This window comes from Sander vitreus, unplaced genomic scaffold (assembly GCF_031162955.1).
Source record: "Sander vitreus isolate 19-12246 unplaced genomic scaffold, sanVit1 ctg496_0, whole genome shotgun sequence".
NCBI lineage: Eukaryota > Metazoa > Chordata > Actinopteri > Perciformes > Percidae > Sander > Sander vitreus.
The window spans coordinates 6,315-25,000 of NW_027595599.1; the positions used below are offsets into that span (position 1 = coordinate 6,315).

The 18,686-nt window shown below is 47.9% G+C and overlaps 1 protein-coding gene across 1 annotated transcript in view; it reads right to left on the reverse strand.

The window, feature by feature from the left end:
* Positions 1 to 2,834: 2,834 nt before the first annotated feature.
* edem2 (ER degradation enhancer, mannosidase alpha-like 2) overlaps positions 2,835 to 18,686 on the reverse strand; it is an 18,852-nt gene continuing 3,000 nt past the window's right edge. The window contains exons 4-11 of the mRNA XM_078245389.1: positions 13,327 to 13,432; positions 13,057 to 13,182; positions 11,313 to 11,524; positions 10,850 to 10,991; positions 10,484 to 10,608; positions 9,252 to 9,396; positions 5,603 to 5,724; positions 2,835 to 4,756 (exon numbers count right to left, since the gene is read on the reverse strand). Coding sequence (XP_078101515.1) covers positions 4,070 to 4,756; positions 5,603 to 5,724; positions 9,252 to 9,396; positions 10,484 to 10,608; positions 10,850 to 10,991; positions 11,313 to 11,524; positions 13,057 to 13,182; positions 13,327 to 13,432 — 1,665 coding nt within the window. The 3' untranslated portion in view covers positions 2,835 to 4,069. The remainder of the gene's footprint in view (positions 4,757 to 5,602; positions 5,725 to 9,251; positions 9,397 to 10,483; positions 10,609 to 10,849; positions 10,992 to 11,312; positions 11,525 to 13,056; positions 13,183 to 13,326; positions 13,433 to 18,686) is intronic.

Sequence of the window (18,686 nt, forward strand, 5' to 3'; positions counted from 1 at the left end):
GATTTAGGCTCTGTAGTGGTAATTGTCCAAAAGACAGGCCCGAAGGCCAGATTAATCTGACTCCAATTTACTAATTCCCGCGCCTTCTTTTATCGGACTTAAATTCACCAAACACAAGGATCAAAAAGGAAGATGTGTTCGGAGTTTAAAGTTGAATCTATCAACTAGCGTTGCTCTGGTTGGTTGGAGAGCTATCCTATTGGTGCAGAGGGAATTTGAAAGACAACCGTTGATCCCGCCCCTCGGATTGAGCCCAGCCAATGGGGAGCTCCCAGAACCAACATCTGGATGTGGGTCAGACCCAGACCCAACATCTGGATGTGGGGCTGGCTTGTCAGGCTAACGTTTACTGAGTCCAGCATAAGAGTTACAACACAATTGTGGGTTCACAAACGGAGTCTAAGTTTCCCTAGCAACAGACATCAAGTCGAGGCTCGGTCCACCATCTCGTCCGAAGTGAGCCTCGATCTCAGCTTTCCCTGTGTCTTCATTCTCTCCTCACAGGGCTTCTTGTCTCTAGGCAGACTGTCATCGCCGCCAGGGTTGGGGCCGCATGTGTTGGGGCCGCATGTGTTGCACAGCTCCCTTTTTCTCATACACATTTCCTGTTTTTCTACCAACTGTCTGGTTCATAATGTTTCTTTCTACCATATCAGGCTTAGTCTGTATTTAAAGACTTCATCTCCTGTAACCATCCCCCTCAACACCTCCCAACAAAGGGTCTTCCCTGATACCATTCCCCGCGACACCTCCCAACAGCTCCAGCTACAGTGCATCACCTCCACCTCCCCCATCTTAAAGGTCCCCCCCTCCACCTCCCCACCCACCTCAGTGATGACTCTCTCCATCAATGAGGAAGACGTCAACAGACTGTTCAGGAGACAGAACCCCAGGAAAGCTGCTGGACCGGATGCTGTCTCCCCATCCAGCTTGAAGCACTGCGCTGACCAGCTGTCTCCAGTGTTCACAGACATTAAACACCTCACTGGAGACATGTCACATGCCAGTCTGTTTCAAGTCCTCAACAATCATCCCTGTTCCCAAAAAGCCAAGGACCACAGGACTTAATGACTTCAGACCCGTCGCCCTGACCTCTGTGGTTATGAAGTTCTTTGAGCGCCTCAAAGCCATCACCGACCCCCTCCTGGACCCCCTCCTGGACCCACTGCAGTTTGCCTACAGAGCCAATAGGTCTGTAGACGATGCAGTCAACCTGGCCCTCCACTACATCCTCCGGCACCTGGACTCCGCAGGAACCTACGCCAGGATCCTGTTTGTGGACTTCAGCTCTGCCTTTAACACCATCATCCTCGCTCTGCTTCAGGAGAAACTCTCCCAGCTAGGTGTGCCTGACTCCACCTGCAGGTGGATCACTGACTTCCTGTCTGACAGGAAGCAGCATGTGAAGCTGGGGAAAGACTTCTCCGACTCACAGACCATCAGCACCGGATCCCCTCAGGGCTGCGTTCTTTCTCCTCTGCTCTTCTCCCTGTACACCAACAGCTGCACCTCTAGTCACCAGTCCGTCAAGCTTCTGAAGTTTGCGGACGACACCTCCCTCATCGGACTCGTCTCTGATGGAGACGAGTCCACCTACAGGTGGGAGGCTGACCACCTGGTGAAGTGGTGCAAGCAAAACGATCTAGAGCTCAACGCTCTAAAGACAGTGGAGATGGTTGTGGACTTCAGGAGGAACTCAGCCCCACCTGCCCCCATCACCCTCTGTGGCTCCACAATTAACACTGTGGAGTCTTTCCGCTTCCTGGGAACTATAATCTCCCAGGACCTCAAGTGGGAGCTGAACATCAGCTCCCTCGTCAAGAAAGCACAACAGAGGATGTACTTCCTGCGGCAGCTGAAGAAATTCAACCTGCCAAAGACAATGATGGTGCACTTCTACACAGCCATCATTGAGTCCATCCTCACATCCTCCATCACCATCTGGTACGCTGCTGCCACAGCCAAGGACAAGGGCAGACTGTCCTCACATCCTCCATCACCATCTGGTACGCTGCTGCCACTGCCAAGGACAAGGGTAGACTGCAGCGTGTCATTCGGTCAGCAGAGAAGGTGATTGGCTGCAATCTGCCGCCGCTCCAGGACCTAAACGCCACCAGGACTCTGAAGCGTGATGGAAAGATTGTGGCTGACCCCTCCCACCCCGGACACAAACTCTTTGAGACACTCCCCTCTGGCAGGAGGCTGAGGTCCATCAGGACCAAAACCTCATTTCACAAGGACAGTTTTTTCCCCTCTGCCACTAGACTTATCAACAAGGCCTGGAAACCACCCTGACTCTCTCCACCCCCCCCTCTGGCTCTACATGCCACTGTACTTAATCTGCTCTTTTTATCTTAACTATTACTCTCTTATTTTTAATACATTCTGTGTGTGTGTGTGTATATATATACATATATTTATACTTATATTGTTTGTTCTTTTTAACCTGTTTGTTTAACTTATTTTAGAGAATGTGTGACGTGCTCCTACACCAAAACACCAAAACTAAGTTCTTGTATGTGTAAAAAACGTACTTGGCAATAAAGCTTTTCTGATTCTGATTCTGATCTTAACCTTCGGTGCATTCAGAGTTCACCCGGAGTACTTTTAACCACTTCCTCAATGACTAACACTGTGTGTGTGTGTGTGTGTATGTATGTGTGTGTCTGTGTGTGTGTCTCTCTCTGTGTGTCTCAGTGTGTGTGTGTCTCTCTCTCTCTCTCTATGTGTGTGTGTGTGTGTGTGTGTGTGTGTGTGTGTGTGTGTCTCTGTGTGTAGTTGAAGGCGTTTTTCTCTGGTTTATAACTTTAATAAAAACAACATCTTTCCAGAAGTCAGCGAGGAATCCTGTTTAATAATCCTGATTTTAATACCGATCAAAGTAGTTAGAAGTCACATGACCGACAGTGATGTGCACATTCTTCGCTGCACATCGAAAAAGTATTTAAGCAGGAAACTGTGTTTTTGTTTTGGTCATTTTATTCATCTTTAAGGAGGGAAAACTTTTTAGTCTTTGACGTGAAAAAATATACAAAAACATATTAAAAAAAAAGGCAAATTATCACTTTGAAATATGTTATACTCTCTGCAGGATCTCCCCCCTCCCCCCCAAATATTACACAACATTAAACATTCACATCATGATGGTTTGTCCCAAATATCCTCTCTACTAAACCGTCCCTGACTTTACCCAGAATCCTTCATGTTGGCGGTAAAATGAGAAACATCCACATACACAAACATAGTTTTTAAACTGCGTGTTCTTTAGTAACATACATGTTCCTTTTTATTTTGTTTTGTTGAATGCAACTGAAAGAGGAAATCAGAGCAAAATCTTTAGGAAAAAATAGTTAAATTAAATAGATAAATTGGTGATAAAATAATCTGAATTCAATCATTAAATCCTTCTAATCCGACTAATTACAGTCTGCACATTCAACACGCAGCAACATCTCAAACGCTGAAAAAAGCAACAAAAATGTTGAAAAAAAGTGACAAAAACGTCCTCTCTTTAGTAGTAAATGTTGGTGTATTTGGCGCGTGGCGAGTGTTAAAGCTGTCTGTAGCTCTCGGCGCCGTACGTCCCAGGACGGTAAAATTAATCAACGTTTAAATTGATAAATATCCGTCACAGCTGCAGCGCTTCACTCAGACATCAGATCCTCAGAACTCTTCACAAGTTCAGTCTGTTCCCTGAAAGCTTTCCCAAACCACAAAGTTTACTGGCCCGGAGACAAATAAACTGTCAAAAGCAGAAAAGAAAGCATTGATAAAAAAAGCCAAAAATGTAAAAAATTTATGTTGAAAGCGCCGAAAGCGGGAAAAAGTTGACATGTTGTAAAAAGAAAGGTGAGAAAACTGATCAGCTGATCGTCAGCTGGAGAGTTCAGCGCCGAGTCAGCAACACACAGATTTTTTTAATGTTAAATCGTCTCCACCCTGAGCTCAAAAACACTCCTCTAAATTCTGCAGATTCTGCTGAAAACTAAAGAAACAACAACGTGCAGATCCCGTTTTAGTTTCTGCTTCTCGTCTGGTCAGTCTAAACTGGTCTGGAACCGCAGCAGCGTCACGTGTTGTCGGTGAAAACTTGTCCGAGAACGGCGAACCGAGCGCTGAAAGGCTGAACGGGACAGGACAGTGCCGGCGCCGTCTTCTTCTCGCCGGGCTTCAGAGCAATGCTTTCTGATTGGCTGGGGGGCGGGCCCTGTGTCTGCGATTGGCTGGGGGGTGGGTCCTGTGTCTGTGATTGGCCAGGGGGCAGGTCCTGTGTCTGTGATTGGCCGGGGGACGGGCCCTGTGGCTGCGATAGGCCGGGGGGCGGGTCCTGTGTCTGTGATTGGCCAGGGGGCGGGCCCTGTGTCTGTGATTGGCCAGGGGGTGGTCCCTGTGTCTGTGATTGGCCGGGGGGCGGGTCCTGTGTCTGTGATTGGCCGGGGGGCGGGCCCTGTGTCTGTGTTTCCTGCGTGTGGTGCAGCAGGATGTCAGCCAGCGCGCGGCGCTCGGCGGCGTGCTGGCTGCAGCAGTGCAGCGCGGCCGCGTCCAGAGGGTGAGCCTCCGTGTTGAAGATGAACCCCCCCGCCCCTAAAACACACTGGCCGTCCTCGCCGCCCGCCTCCCACGACCCGTCGCCCTCCGCCCCCCCGCCGTGCAGGAAGTGGGCGGGGTCAAAGAGCAGGTACAGGTACTTGATGGTTTCAGCCAGGAAGAAGGACTCCATTCGGTTGTCCAGCGCGTGATCTCGCACATCTTTCACCTGCAGACACACAAACTCAAACTTTAGGGAAATACCAAAATAAAAGCCTCTAGTGAAACTACACTGGAATACACAGCGCTGGAAGAAGTATTCAGATCCTTTACAACTGTTATATGTATTATTATATATTATATTATATGGTTATATGGTGGTCTGATTTCTCAGAACTCTACGCACTTTATTTGCTAATGCACTTTAATAATGGACTGTTTTAAATGTATTTATTTACTATTGTGTTTTAGATACTGTGGGTATTTCATGTTTTGCTGTATTGTTGTGTGTCTTGTCCTTATGTCTGTCTGCTGGCTGTACAACAGTTTGCCCCTCGGGGACAATAAAGTTACCTGGAACCTTGACTAACATGATCATACTGCATTCTGTGTTTTATGTCTTTTTTAACTGCTATAAAGAAAAAGCACTTTTTAATGATTGCACTACTGGTTAGATGTTAACTGCATTTCGTTGTACTGGCTGTCCTTACATGTGCAATGACAATAAAGTTGAATCTAATCTAATCTAATCTAATAAATGCCAAAACGAGTCTGCTTTTATTATTGTAAACTGAATATCTTTGATTGTTTTTGGACAATTTGCAGGAACTTTTGTTGGACATTTATCATAGTTTCCTGAACAGAGCTGTTGTGTATTTCACAGCAGCGTTGCATGTTCTTATATGTACCACCATACAAACAAGTTTCAGACTAAAGTCTCTGTCTCTCTGTCTCTGACCCATGTGGTCCAGACTAAAGTCTCTGTCTCTCTGTCTCTGATCCATGTGTTCAGACTAAAGTCTCTGTCTCTCTGTCTCTGACCCATGTGTTTCAGGCTCAGACAGACGGGTCTTACGCTGGCGTATCCGCAGGGCGTCCGGGTGATCTTCTCGATGGACTCCAGAGCGTCGAGGCCCAGCTGCAGGTAGGTGTGGTCGCCCGTCGCCCTGAACAGGTACATCGCACTCTCGATCAACTCTGGAGGAATAATCACACAGAAACATCTCTGGAGGGAATAATCACACAGAAACAGTGGCGCAAAAAGTGGGTATGCTCTATATGCGGTGCAAGGGGGGGGGGGGCGCCAAAGCGATGGTAAAAAAATAACCATCCATCCATCATCGTCCGCTTATCCGGGGTCGGGTCGCCTCCCTCGGCCGAACGCTCCTTTCCAGCACCTTGGAGTAGACTTTACCAGGGTGGCTGAGAAATGTGATACTCCTGTAATTGGCACACACCCTCTGGTCCCTCTTTCTGAACAGGGGAACCACCACCCCTGTCTGCCACTCCTTAGGTACTGTCCCAAACTTCCACGCAATGTTGAAGAGGCGTGTCAACCAAGACAACAACTCCACACCCAGAGCTTTCAGCATTTCTGGACGGATCTCATGAATCCCTGGGGCTTTGCCTCGGTGGAGTCGTTTAACTACCTCAGCGACTTCCACCAGGGAAACTGACAACAATCCCCCCATCATCCTCCAGCTCTGCCTCTGACATAGAGGGCATTTTAGTTGGATTTAGGAGTTCCTCAAAGTGCTCCTTCGACCGCCCTATTGACCTCAACTGAGGAGGTCAACAGTGTCCCATCCTTACTGTACACAGCTTGAATGGTTCCCCGCTTCCCCCTCCTGAGGTGGCGAACGGTTTTCCAGAAGCACCTTGGTGCCGACCGAAAGTCCTTCTCCATGTCTTCTCTGAACTTCTCCCACACACGCTGCTTTGCCTCTTTCACGGCAGAGGCTGCAGCCCTTCGGGCCCTTCGGTACCTTGCAACTGCCTCCGGATTCCTCTGGGATAACATATCCTGGAAAGACTCCTTCAGTCGGGCAGCTTCCCTGATCACTGGTGTCCACCACGGTGTTTGTGGGTTACCGCCCCTTGAGGCACCTAAGACCCTGAGACCACAGCTCCTCGCCGCAGCTGCAGCAATGGAAACTTTGAACATTGCCCACTCAGGTTCAATGCCCCCAGCCTCCACAGGGATGCATGAAAAGCTCCGCCAGAGGTGTGAGTTGAAAGTTTGTCGGACAGGGGCCTCCTCCAGACGTTCCCAATTTACCGGCACTACCCGTTTGGGCTCACCAGGTCTGCCCAGTCTTCCCCCACCCCCTGACTCAACTCACCACCCGATGGTGATCTGTTGACAGCTCCGCCCCTCTCTTCACCCAAACATACGGCCTCAGATCAGATGAAACGATTATAAAATCGATCATTGACCTTCGGCCTAGGGTGCTCTGGTACCAAGTACACTTATGAGCATCCCTATGTTCCAACATGGTGTTCGTTATAGACAATCCATGACTAGCACAGAAGTCCAACAACAGACAGGTTTAGATCAGGGAGGCCGTTCCTCCCAGTCACGCCTCTCCATGTGTCTCCATCGCCCATGTGTGCGTTGAAGTCCCCCAGTAGAACTATGCAGTCCGCCACTGGATCCCCATGCAGGACTCCATTCAAGGTCTCCAAGAAGGACGAATACTCCGAACTTTTGTTTGGTGCATATGCACAAACAACAATCAGAGTTTTCCCTCCCACAACCCGCAGGCGTAGGGAGGCGACCCTCTCGTCCACCGGGGTAAACTCCAACGTAGCGGCGCTCAGCCAGGGGCTTGTGAGTATCCCCACACCCGCCCGGCGCCTCACACCCTGTGCAACTCCGGAGAAGAAAAGAGTCCAACCCCTATCCAGGAGTATGGTTCCAGAACCGAGACTGTGCGTAGAGGTAAGCCCCACCAGATCCAACTGGTAGCGCACCACCTCCCACACAAGTTCTGGCTCCTTCCCCCACAGAGAGGAGATGGTCCACGTCCCCAGAGCCAGCGTCTGCTGCCCGGGTCTGGTCCGTCGAGGCCCCTGACCTTCACTGCCACCCGTGTGGCAGCGCACCCCACCCCAGCGGTTCCTCCCACAGGTGCTGGGCCCATGGGATGGAGAGGGAGGTGCCACGTAGCATTTTGGGCTGTGCCCGGCCGGGCTCCGTGGCAAACCCGGCCACCAGGCGCTCGCTGACGAGTCCTCCATCTGGGCCTGGCTCCAGACGGGGGTCCCGGGCTTCCTTCAGGTAGGGTCACTCTCTCTCTTCCTCGATGACTCATAGGGTTTTTTAACCATTCTTTGTCTGGCCCCTCACCTGAGACCACTTTGCCAAGGGAGACCCTACCAGGAGCACAAAGCTCCAGACAACACAGCCCTCAGGTTCATAGGGACACACAAACCTCTCCACCACGATAAGGTGATGGTAATTTAAAAAACAAAATCATTAAAAATAATTTGTTGGTATTTTCTATATGTAGCTGCTGTTGTGCTTTTCTAAATCATTTCTGCATTTCATCAATGTTATATAACATTTTAGAGGACTCGTGAGCGCTGAGCGAGCAGGTACGAGCGTACGAGTAGCGAGTCGTCTGTGGAAAAAGATGGATAAAGCAAAACAGCTGTCAGGGGCTAAAATAGAAAAAGAAAGAGGGAAAAGGAGATGACATGTCAAGGGATGTGACAGGAGTTAAAATAGTCGATGGTGAAAGGCAACAGGTAGGATTTAAAGTGTGACGTCTGGGCTTAAAGGCTTGCAAATATTCATGTTAACAGACTAGCTAGCGTTGGCTAACACTGGGAATGTAGCATACAGACATACAGGCTATAGTTACATTTGTTGGGTGACATGGAAGCTGTAATTACAGGGTCACATCTCTCTCTTTACAGGTCTGTGTGTGGCTCTCCATATTTGTACTTATTAAAATCCAAAATGTGAATGTAATTCCACTGCACAGAAATTATCTCTCTAAACAACATCAACTAGACACTGGAAAGTTTTAAATTAACCTTGGCAAGGTGACATACTACCTCCCTCTCTCTCTCTCTCTGTCTCTCTGTCTCTCTCTCTGTCTCTCTCTCTCTCTCTCTCTCTCTGTCTCTCTCTCTCTCTCTCTCTGTGTCTCTCTCTCTCTCTCTGTCTCTCTGTCTCTCTCTCTCTGTCTCTCTCTCTGTCTCTCTCTCTCTCTCTCTCTGTCTCTCTCTCTCTCTCTCTCTCTCTCTCTCTCTCTCTCTCTCTTCTCTCCCTACCTAGTACCTCCCTCCCTCCCTACCTCTCTCTCTCTCTCTACCTCTCTCTCTCTCGCTCTTCCATCCCTACCTAGTACCTCCCTCCCTCTCTCTTTCTCTCTCTCTCTCTCCCTCTCTCTCTTCCCTCCCTACCTAGTACCTCCCTCCCTCCCTACCTCTCTCTCGCTCTCTACCTCTCTCTCTCTCTTCCCTCCCTACCTAGTACCTCTCTCCCTAGTACCTCCCTCCCTCTCTCTCTCTCTCTCTTCCCTCCCTACCTAGTACCTCCCTCTCTCTCTCTCTCTATCTCACCTGGTCTCAGCGGGTACCTCTCTCTCTCTCTCTCTCTCTATCTATCTCACCTGGTCTCAGCGGGTACCTCTCTCTCTGTTGATATTTGACTGTGTCAGCAGGGGGGAGTCAGACCTGGTCTCAGCGGGTACCCCTCTCTCTCTCTATCTCACCTGGTCTCAGCGGGTACCCCTCTCTCTTGTCCACGGTGTAACCCTGAGGGATGCTGTAAAACTCCGGCAGACCTCCAAACTGCCTCCACACCGAGTAATAGTTCTGGAAAGTTCTCACGGCGCTGTCCAGGTTCCCCAGGAGAGACTGAAACACACACAGTCAAATATCAGCACCCACTTACTGTACATACACACACTTCATATTATACACAGTCAAATATCAGCACCCACTTACTGTACATACACACACTTCATATTATACACAGTCAAATATCAGCACCCACTTACTGTACATACACACTTCATATTATACACAGTCAAATATCAGCACCCACTTACTGTACATACACACACTTCATATTATACACAGTCAAATATCAGCACCCACTTACTGTACACACACACTTCATATTATACACAGTCAAATATCAGCACCCACTTACTGTACATACACACACTTCATATTATACACAGTCAAATATCAGCACCCACTTACTGTACATACACACACTTCATATTATACACAGTCAAATATCAGCACCCACTTACATACATCATTTAGAAGCTACACTGAGTACCATGTGTATTGTGTGTACCGTGGGTACCATGTGTGTACCATGTACCGTGTGTAGCGTGTGTACTGTGTGTACCCTGTGTAGAGTGTGGACCCTGTGTACTGTGTAGAGTGTGTACCCTGTGTACTGTGTAGAGTGTGAACCCTGTGTACTGTGTAGAGTGTGTCCCGTGTACTGTGTAGTGTGTGTACCCTGTGTACTGTGTAGCGTGTGTACCCTGTGTAGAGTGTGTACCCTGTGTACTGTGTAGTGTGTGTACCCTGTGTAGAGTGTGTACCTTGTGTACTGTGTACCCTGTTTAGAGTGTGTACCCTGTGTACTGTGTCCCCTGTGTAGAGTGTGTACCCTGTGTACTGTGTCCCCTGTGTAGAGTGTGTACCCTGTGTAGACTGTGTCCCCTGTGTAGTGTGTACCCTGTGTAGAGTGTGTACCCTGTGTAGACTGTGTCCCCTGTGTAGAGTGTGTACCCTGTGTACTGTGTACCCTGTGTAGAGTGTGTACCCTGTGTAGAGTGTGTACCCTGTGTAGAGTGTGTACCCTGTGTAGAGTGTGTACCCTGTGTACTGTGTCCCCTGTGTAGAGTGTGTACCCTGTGTACTGTGTCCCCTGTGTAGAGTGTGTACCCTGTGTACTGTGTACCCTGTGTACTATGTGTACCTGCAGGCCGGGCCAGAAGGCCTCCAGCGACTGGAACACCGGCATGGAGACGGTTCCTCTGTGCATCTGGACCCAGAGGTACCAGTCGTCGAAGCGGGTGTAGTTCTGGATGGCTCGGTCGTACTCTGAGGAAACACATCACACTTCATAATCCCAGTTATTTTGGTCAATATTTGTTTTACTTTTACTTGAGTAGATTTTTATTCCGGTAACTTTACTTGTACTTAGGTAAAAGTTAATCAAAGTAATAGTACTTTGACTTAAGTTGAGCATTTGTGTACTCTGTGGCTGCCTCTCTACTAAAGTTACAGCCAAACATGGTCACAGGACGGAGAGAAGGCAGGTCTTATTAATGTGATTCTCTACCCAGGAACATGTTGAGCAGCTCTTCGTCCTGCAGCATGATGGCTCCTTTCACCAGGTACTCAAAGTACGAGTCCACCCCCGCTCCAATACCAGCATCCTGGGCAACCCACTTCAGAGACAGGATGTTAATGTGGTTCCCAACCTGCACACAGAGACACAGAGACAGAGACACAGAGGCACAGAGACACAGAGGCACAGAGACAGAGACACAGAGATACAGACACAGAGAGACAGAGACACAGAGATACACAGAGATACAGACACAGAGAGACACATAGACACAGAGAGACAGAGACACAGAGACACAGAGACAGAGACACAGAGACAGACGTTAGAGACGTGCAGGTCACTGAATTAGTTTGGAACATTCATTTAGAGCCACTTTCTTCTGTCTTTGTGTTTTTAATCCAACCAGGTTTCCATGGTTCCTGAACTAAAAGCAGACAGATGGTGGACCAGTTACCAGCCCGATGTCAGATCTGGTCTTCCACAGGGCTCGCAGGGCCTGGCGGGCGGCCTTCTCAAACGTGGCGTCTCCCGTCAGGCGACTCAGCGTGGCGAACTCCAGGATGAAGGTTCCCACGCCGGCCGTGCACGTGACGGGCGTCTCTGTGGGACTGACGCCGGTCAGCAGGTTCACCGTGCCGTACGGCATGCCACTGGGAGTCTGGAACGCTGAAACATTCACACAACGTTAGTTTATTAGAGCTGCAGCACAGCTGGAACAAGTACTAATACCACACCGTTAATATACTCTGTTACAGTAAAAGTACTGACACCACACTGTTAATATACTGTTACAGTAACAGTACTAATACCCTGCCCTGTACCCATACATCCACACCCTGTACCCATACATCCACGCCCTGTACCCATACATCCACACCCTGTACCCTTACATCCACGCCCTGTACCCATACATCCACGCCCTGTACCCATACATCCATGCCTCTGGGTTGAAATTTCAACATTTTGTTCATTCTGTAAATAAGTTTTTGATGTTTTTTTTGTCACTTTTCCCGATTTTTTTCCTGCGTTTTTGTAGCTTTTTCTAAACTTTTGTCACTTTTTTCAAAGTTCTTTTGTCTTAGTTCTGATATAGAAAACTAGTCGTTTTGTGTGTGCGTCTGTGTGTTGTGTGCAGTAATCTTAATGTGTAAAGTAACTAGTAACTAAAGCTGTAATCGAGTAATGTAGAGGAGTAAAAAGTAAAATATTCTTCTCTGAAATGTAGCGGAGTAGAAGTAGAAAGTGGCATGAAAAGAAAAGACTCAAGTAAATACCTGTCGTATCTCAGAAATACCTGTTCACAGGTGACTCCATGCAACACAGATGTGGAGCAGTTGTCAGAAATAATGGTTATGCAACTAAATATTAGTGCAGTGATTCAAAGTGAAGCCAACCCTCGAGACATGTTTCAGTTCATACAGTAAATGTTTGAGTTTGTAAAGAAAATGCAAATACTGCTATTACAATATACAGCCTAATATTCCTTTTTCTTTACTTTCTGTAAAGGTAGAACACAAACGTGATCTCTTCTGGTCATGTTCTGATTTGGAGATGAATGTTCAGTGTTCCCAATGCATTGATATTATGGAATTAAAAGCTATTCAGAGGATTCTGAGCATTATTCACTTTTTTTAAACACACTGCTATTATTTTGAACACCTACTGTATATATATATATATATATATATATATATATATATATATATATATATATATATATATATACACACATACATACATACATATGAGTTTTTAAACTCCTTCAGGAAGACCGGAGCTGCAGAGAGTTGGGACGGTGCTGTAACACACTGATGTTAAACTGGGCTGTCGACCATCATTTTCTCTTCAACTGAGCTTCCATTAAATGCTTCTGTGTAATTCATCATCAAGTCTCCTGAACCTTCTTCACCTATGGGAGTATCAGTCGTGCTGCTCCTGAGTTTCTCTTAATAAGTGTAAAGATCTGCGTGACACAAACAGATGTTGGCGTGCAGCGCCAGACGTCACGTCTCCGAGAGGACACGCAGCTCATCACAGCACCCAGCTGACCCCACTTTAGATTTCCATCTAGTTTGGTCTGGACGTACAGTACAGGCAAATTAATTCCTGAGTAATGGACAACTGTGTGTGTGTGTGTGTGTGTGTGTGTGTGTGTGTCTGTGTGTCTGTGTGTGTGTGTGTGTGTGTATGTGTGTTACCAGGCAGCAGTTTCCTGGCAGCGTCCTCGGCCATCCTCAGCAGCGGTCCTGAACACGGCCAACCGGGCTCCAGCTCCATCCCCCCCCGACCTGCCAACAGGTGAGCCGAAAGCAGACCCCCCACCACTACACACACACACACACACACACACACACACACACACACACACAGTTTTTAGCTTTAATATTGCACGACTGAATATAGAACAAACTAAAATAAAAATTTAACATTCATACTATTATGCACGCACGCACGCACGCAGTCTGTACCTCTGATGTTGGTTTCGAACACGGAGGCGTTGGCGTCGATATCAAAGTCCACGGTGTCTTGGAGCAGCGACGCCACGCGCTGAAACTCGGTGTGGTTCCCCAAAACCTTCAGAAAAACATTGGGGGGGGGAAACATTGTCGTTAACTGAAATAAAAAAGAGGCATTACAAAAGTAATTGTTTTTCGTCTTTGTCGATGTCTTTCATAGAGCAAATAACGACATTTCCGACCATACACCTGTTTTATTCAGTCTATCCCGTAGACGTGTATAGTTTCCGACTGGGAACCCAGAAATTCCGACATTCCACGTCAACTTGAACACAACATGTCCGTGGCCCTCGCCTGGCATCATAGCGGTACTGAAAGTGGGAAGAAAGCAGCAGAGTCCTATTTGATGATGGCCGTGTCAGATAAAGTGCCTTGCAGTGGAAGGTGGTGAAATATGTGGTCAATTAATTACCCCACGAATTACAAAGTACATTTGAGAAGCGCACACAAGCTAGGAGGCTAACCTAGCTTACCTTAACAAGGTAAAGGAGAACACAACGCCCCCTTTCCCCAAAACAGAAGCCAACCCCAGTACAGGGCATGGACGTATGGGTACAGGGCGTGGCTGTAAGGGTACAGGGCGTGGATGTATGGGTACAGGGTGTGGATGTATGGGTACAGGGCGTGGCTGTAAGGGTACAGGGCATGGATGTAAGGGTACAGGGCGTGGCTGTATGGGTACAGGGCGTGGCTGTATGGATACAGGGCATGGATGTATGGGTACAGGGCGTGGATGTAAGGGTACAGGGCGTGGATGTAAGGGTACAGGGCATGGATGTATGGGTACAGGGCATGGATGTATGGATACAGGGCGTGGATGTATGGGTACAGGGTGTGGATGTAAGGGTACAGGGTGTGGCTGTATGGATACAGGGCATGGATGTATGGATACAGGGCGTGGATGTAAGGGTACAGGGCATGGATGTATGGGTACAGGGCATGGATGTATGGGTACAGGGCGTGGATGTATGGATACAGGGCGTGGATGTAAGGGTACAGGGCGTGGCTGTATGGGTACAGGGCGTGGATGTATGGGTACAGGGTGTGGATGTAAGGGTACAGGGTGTGGATGTATGGATACAGGGCGTGGATGTAAGGGTACAGGGCGTGGCTGTATGGATACAGGGCATGGATGTAAGGGTACAGGGCGTGGATGTAAGGGTACAGGGCATGGATGTATGGGTACAGGGCATGGATGTATGGATACAGGGCGTGGATGTATGGATACAGGGCGTGGATGTAAGGGTACAGGGCGTGGATGTATGGATACAGGGCGTGGATGTAAGGGTACAGGGCGTGGCTGTATGGGTACAGGGCGTGGATGTATGGGTACAGGGTGTGGATGTAAGGGTACAGGGTGTGGCTGTATGGATACAGGGCGTGGATGTATGGGTACAGGGCATGGATGTAAGGGTACAGGGCATGGATGTATGGGTACAGGGCATGGATGTATGGATACAGGGCATGGATGTAAGGGTACAGGGCGTGGCTGTATGGGTACAGGGCGTGGATGTATGGGTACAGGGCGTGGATGTAAGGGTACAGGGCGTGGATGTATGGGTACAGGGCGTGGATGTAAGGGTACAGGGCGTGGATGTATGGGTACAGGGCCAGGCAGCATGACAGAGACAACAGCAGGACAGAGAACACTACAGGAGGGCTTTCACCGGCGAAATAAAAAAAAAAACTAATAACCCTGCAAAACTATAATAACCCTGACCTGAACACAGCGTGACTCTTTAAAGGACAGTTTGGTTGTTTTAAAGTGTGGTTAACTAAACAGATTGTTGCTGTTATCTATCTTAGTCATTTTACCTCCAGAACAGGATGGGAGTTACTGCTCTACTGCTGCCTCCATCACTTAGTTTGGTAGTCTGGTAGTCTGGTAGCATGGTAGCATGGTAGTCTGGTAGCCTGGTAGTCTGGTAGCATGGTAGTCTGGTAGCCTGGTAGTCTGGTAGTTTGGTAGTTTGGTAGCTGGTAGTCTGGTAGTCTGGTAGCGTGGTAGTCTGGTAGCCTGGTAGTCTGGTAGCATGGTAGTCTGGTAGTCTGGTAGTCTGGTAGCCTGGTAGTCTGGTAGCATGGTAGCATGGTAGTCTGGTAGCCTGGTAGTCTGGTAGCATGGTAGTCTGGTAGTCTGGTAGCGTGGTAGTTTGGTAGTCTGGTAGCGTGGTAGTCTGATAGTTTGGTAGTCTGGTAGCGTGGTAGCGTGGTAGTCTGGTAGTTTGGTAGTCTGGTAGCGTGGTAGTCTGGTAGTTTTGTGGTCTGGTAGCGTGGTAGCGTGGTAGTCTGGTAGTTTGGTAGTTCCTAACTTCTTTTAAAACAACAAAGTGACACAACAATACAAACTAACTAAGAGATGGAGGCAGCGGTAGAACAGTAACTCCCATCGTGTTATGAAAGGTTAAAATTACTGTTTTTATCAAAGGAGTCTGGTGGCTTCTTACAACTAGGGCTGCAACTAACGATTATTTTAATAATCGATTAATCTGTCAATTATTTTTTTGATTAATTGGATAAAAAAAACAAAAAAGCATTAATTTACATCAACTCAATACATACTTACATACATACTTGTTGTTTTAGTTAATAGTTGTGTAAAGGTAAGTAACCCAAAGAGCAGACACACACACACACACACACACACACACACACACACACACACAGCTTATTCATTAAATTATTACCATCATGTGTAAGTGTTGTTCACCACATTTAAACACAGCTTCAGATGACTAAGTGCTATAAAAGAACTTTAAAATGAAATTAAAAAGTACAACACACACAAATATATTTCTCAACAATAACTGAGACGGGACAAAGCCCAGAATATATACATGACAACAGACTGAAAAATGAATGGGCCACAAAAGGCGAGTGAATAACAATGTGTCTTTAGTCCTGCTTTACTACTGTTATTAACGAGCTAACGCTAGCTTGTCATGCTAGTCAGCTGGATAAGGAGTAAACAGCAGCACCAGAAGAGCTACTGGAGGGACGCTACGTTCCTCACTTCAAAACGGAACAAACGTAGAGAGAGATACGACAGAGATACGACAGAGATGCGACTGAGATACGACTGAGATGCGACTGAGATGCGACTGAGATATGACAGAGATACGACAGAGATACGACAGAGATGCGACAGAGATGCGACTGAGATGCGACTGAGATGCGACTGAGATGCGACTGAGATGCGACTGAGATGCGACAGAGATGCGACTGAGATGCGACTGAGATGCGACAGGTACGACTGAGATACGACAGAGATACGACTGAGATACGACTGAGATACGACTGAGATACGACAGATACGACAGATACGACAGATACGACAGATGCGACAGAGATGCGACAGAGATACGACAGATGCGACAGAGATACGACTGAGATACGACAGAGATGCGACAGAGATACGACAAATGCGACAGAGATGCGACAGAGATGCGACAGAGATACAACAGAGATACGACAGATACGACAGATACGCGACAGAGATGCGACAGTGATACGACTGAGATACGACAGAGATACGACTGTGATACGACAGAGATACGACAGAGATACGACTGAGATACGACTGATACGACAGAGATACGACAGATACGACAGCGATACGACAGATGCGACAGAGATGCGACTGAGATACGACTGAGATACGACTGAGATACGACAGAGATACGACAGATACGACAGAGATACGACTGAGATACGACAGATACGACTGAGATACGACTGAGATACGACAGAGATACGACAGTGATACGACAGAGATACGACAGAGATACGACTGAGATACGACTGATACGACAGAGATGCGACAGATACGACAGAATCGACAGATCGACAGAGATACGACAGAGATGCGACAGAGATACGACTGAGATACGACTGAGATACGACAGAGATGCGACAGATACGACAGAGATGCGACAGAGATGCGACAGAGATGCGACAGAGATGCGACTGAGATGCGACTGAGATGCGACTGAGATACGACTGAGATACGACTGAGATACGACTGAGATACGACAGAGATGCGACAGAGATGCGACTGAGATACGACAGAGATGCGACTGAGATACGACTGAGATGCGACAGAGATGCGACTGAGATACGACAGAGATACGACTGAGATACGACAGATACGACAGAGATACGACTGAGATCGACAGATGCGACAGAGATACGACTGAGATACGACTGAGATACGACTGAGATACGACAGAGATACGACTGAGACGACAGAGATACGACAGAGATACGACAGAGATACGACAGAATGCGACAGAGATCGCGACTGAGATGCGACAGAGATCGACAGATACGACAGAATACGACTGAGATACGACTGAGATACGACTGAGATGCGACAGAGATACGACAGAGATCGACAGAGATCGACAAAGATCGACAGAATACGACTGAGATACGACAGAGATGCGACTGAGATACGACTGAGATCGACAGAGATCACGACTGAGATACGACAGAGATACGACAGAGATCGCGACAGAGATGCGACTGAGATGCGACTGAGATGCGACAGAGATACGACAGAGATACGACAGATCGACAGAGATACGACTGAGATACGACAGAGATACGACTGAGATACGACAGAGATACGACTGAGATGCGACAGAGATGCGACAGAGATGCGACAGAATGCGACAGAGATGCGACTGAGATGCGACAGAGATCGACTGAGATACGACTGAGATACGACAGAGATGCGACAGAGATCGACAGAGATGCGACTGAGATACGACTGAGATACGACAGAGATACGACTGAGATACGACTGAGATACGACTGAGATACGACTGATCGATGATACGACAGAGATGACGACAGAGATACGACAGAGATGCGACTGAGATGCGACTGAGATCACGACTAGAGATACGACTGAGATCACGACAGAGATACGACAGAGATACGACAGATACGACTAGAGATACGACTGAGATGACGACTGAGATACGACTGAGATACGACAGAGATGCGACAGAGATGCGACAGAGATGCGACTGAGATACGACTGAGATGCGACAGAGATGCGACAGAGATACGACTGAGATGCGACTGAGATACGACTGAGATACGACAGAGATGCGACAGAGATACGACAGAATACGACAGATGATCGACAGAATACGACAGAGATACGACTGAGATACGACTGAGATCACGACTGAGATACGACACTGAGATACGACTGAGATACGACTGAGACGACTGACGACAGAGATACGACAGAGATACGACTGAGATACGACTGAGATACGACTGAGATACGACTGAGATCG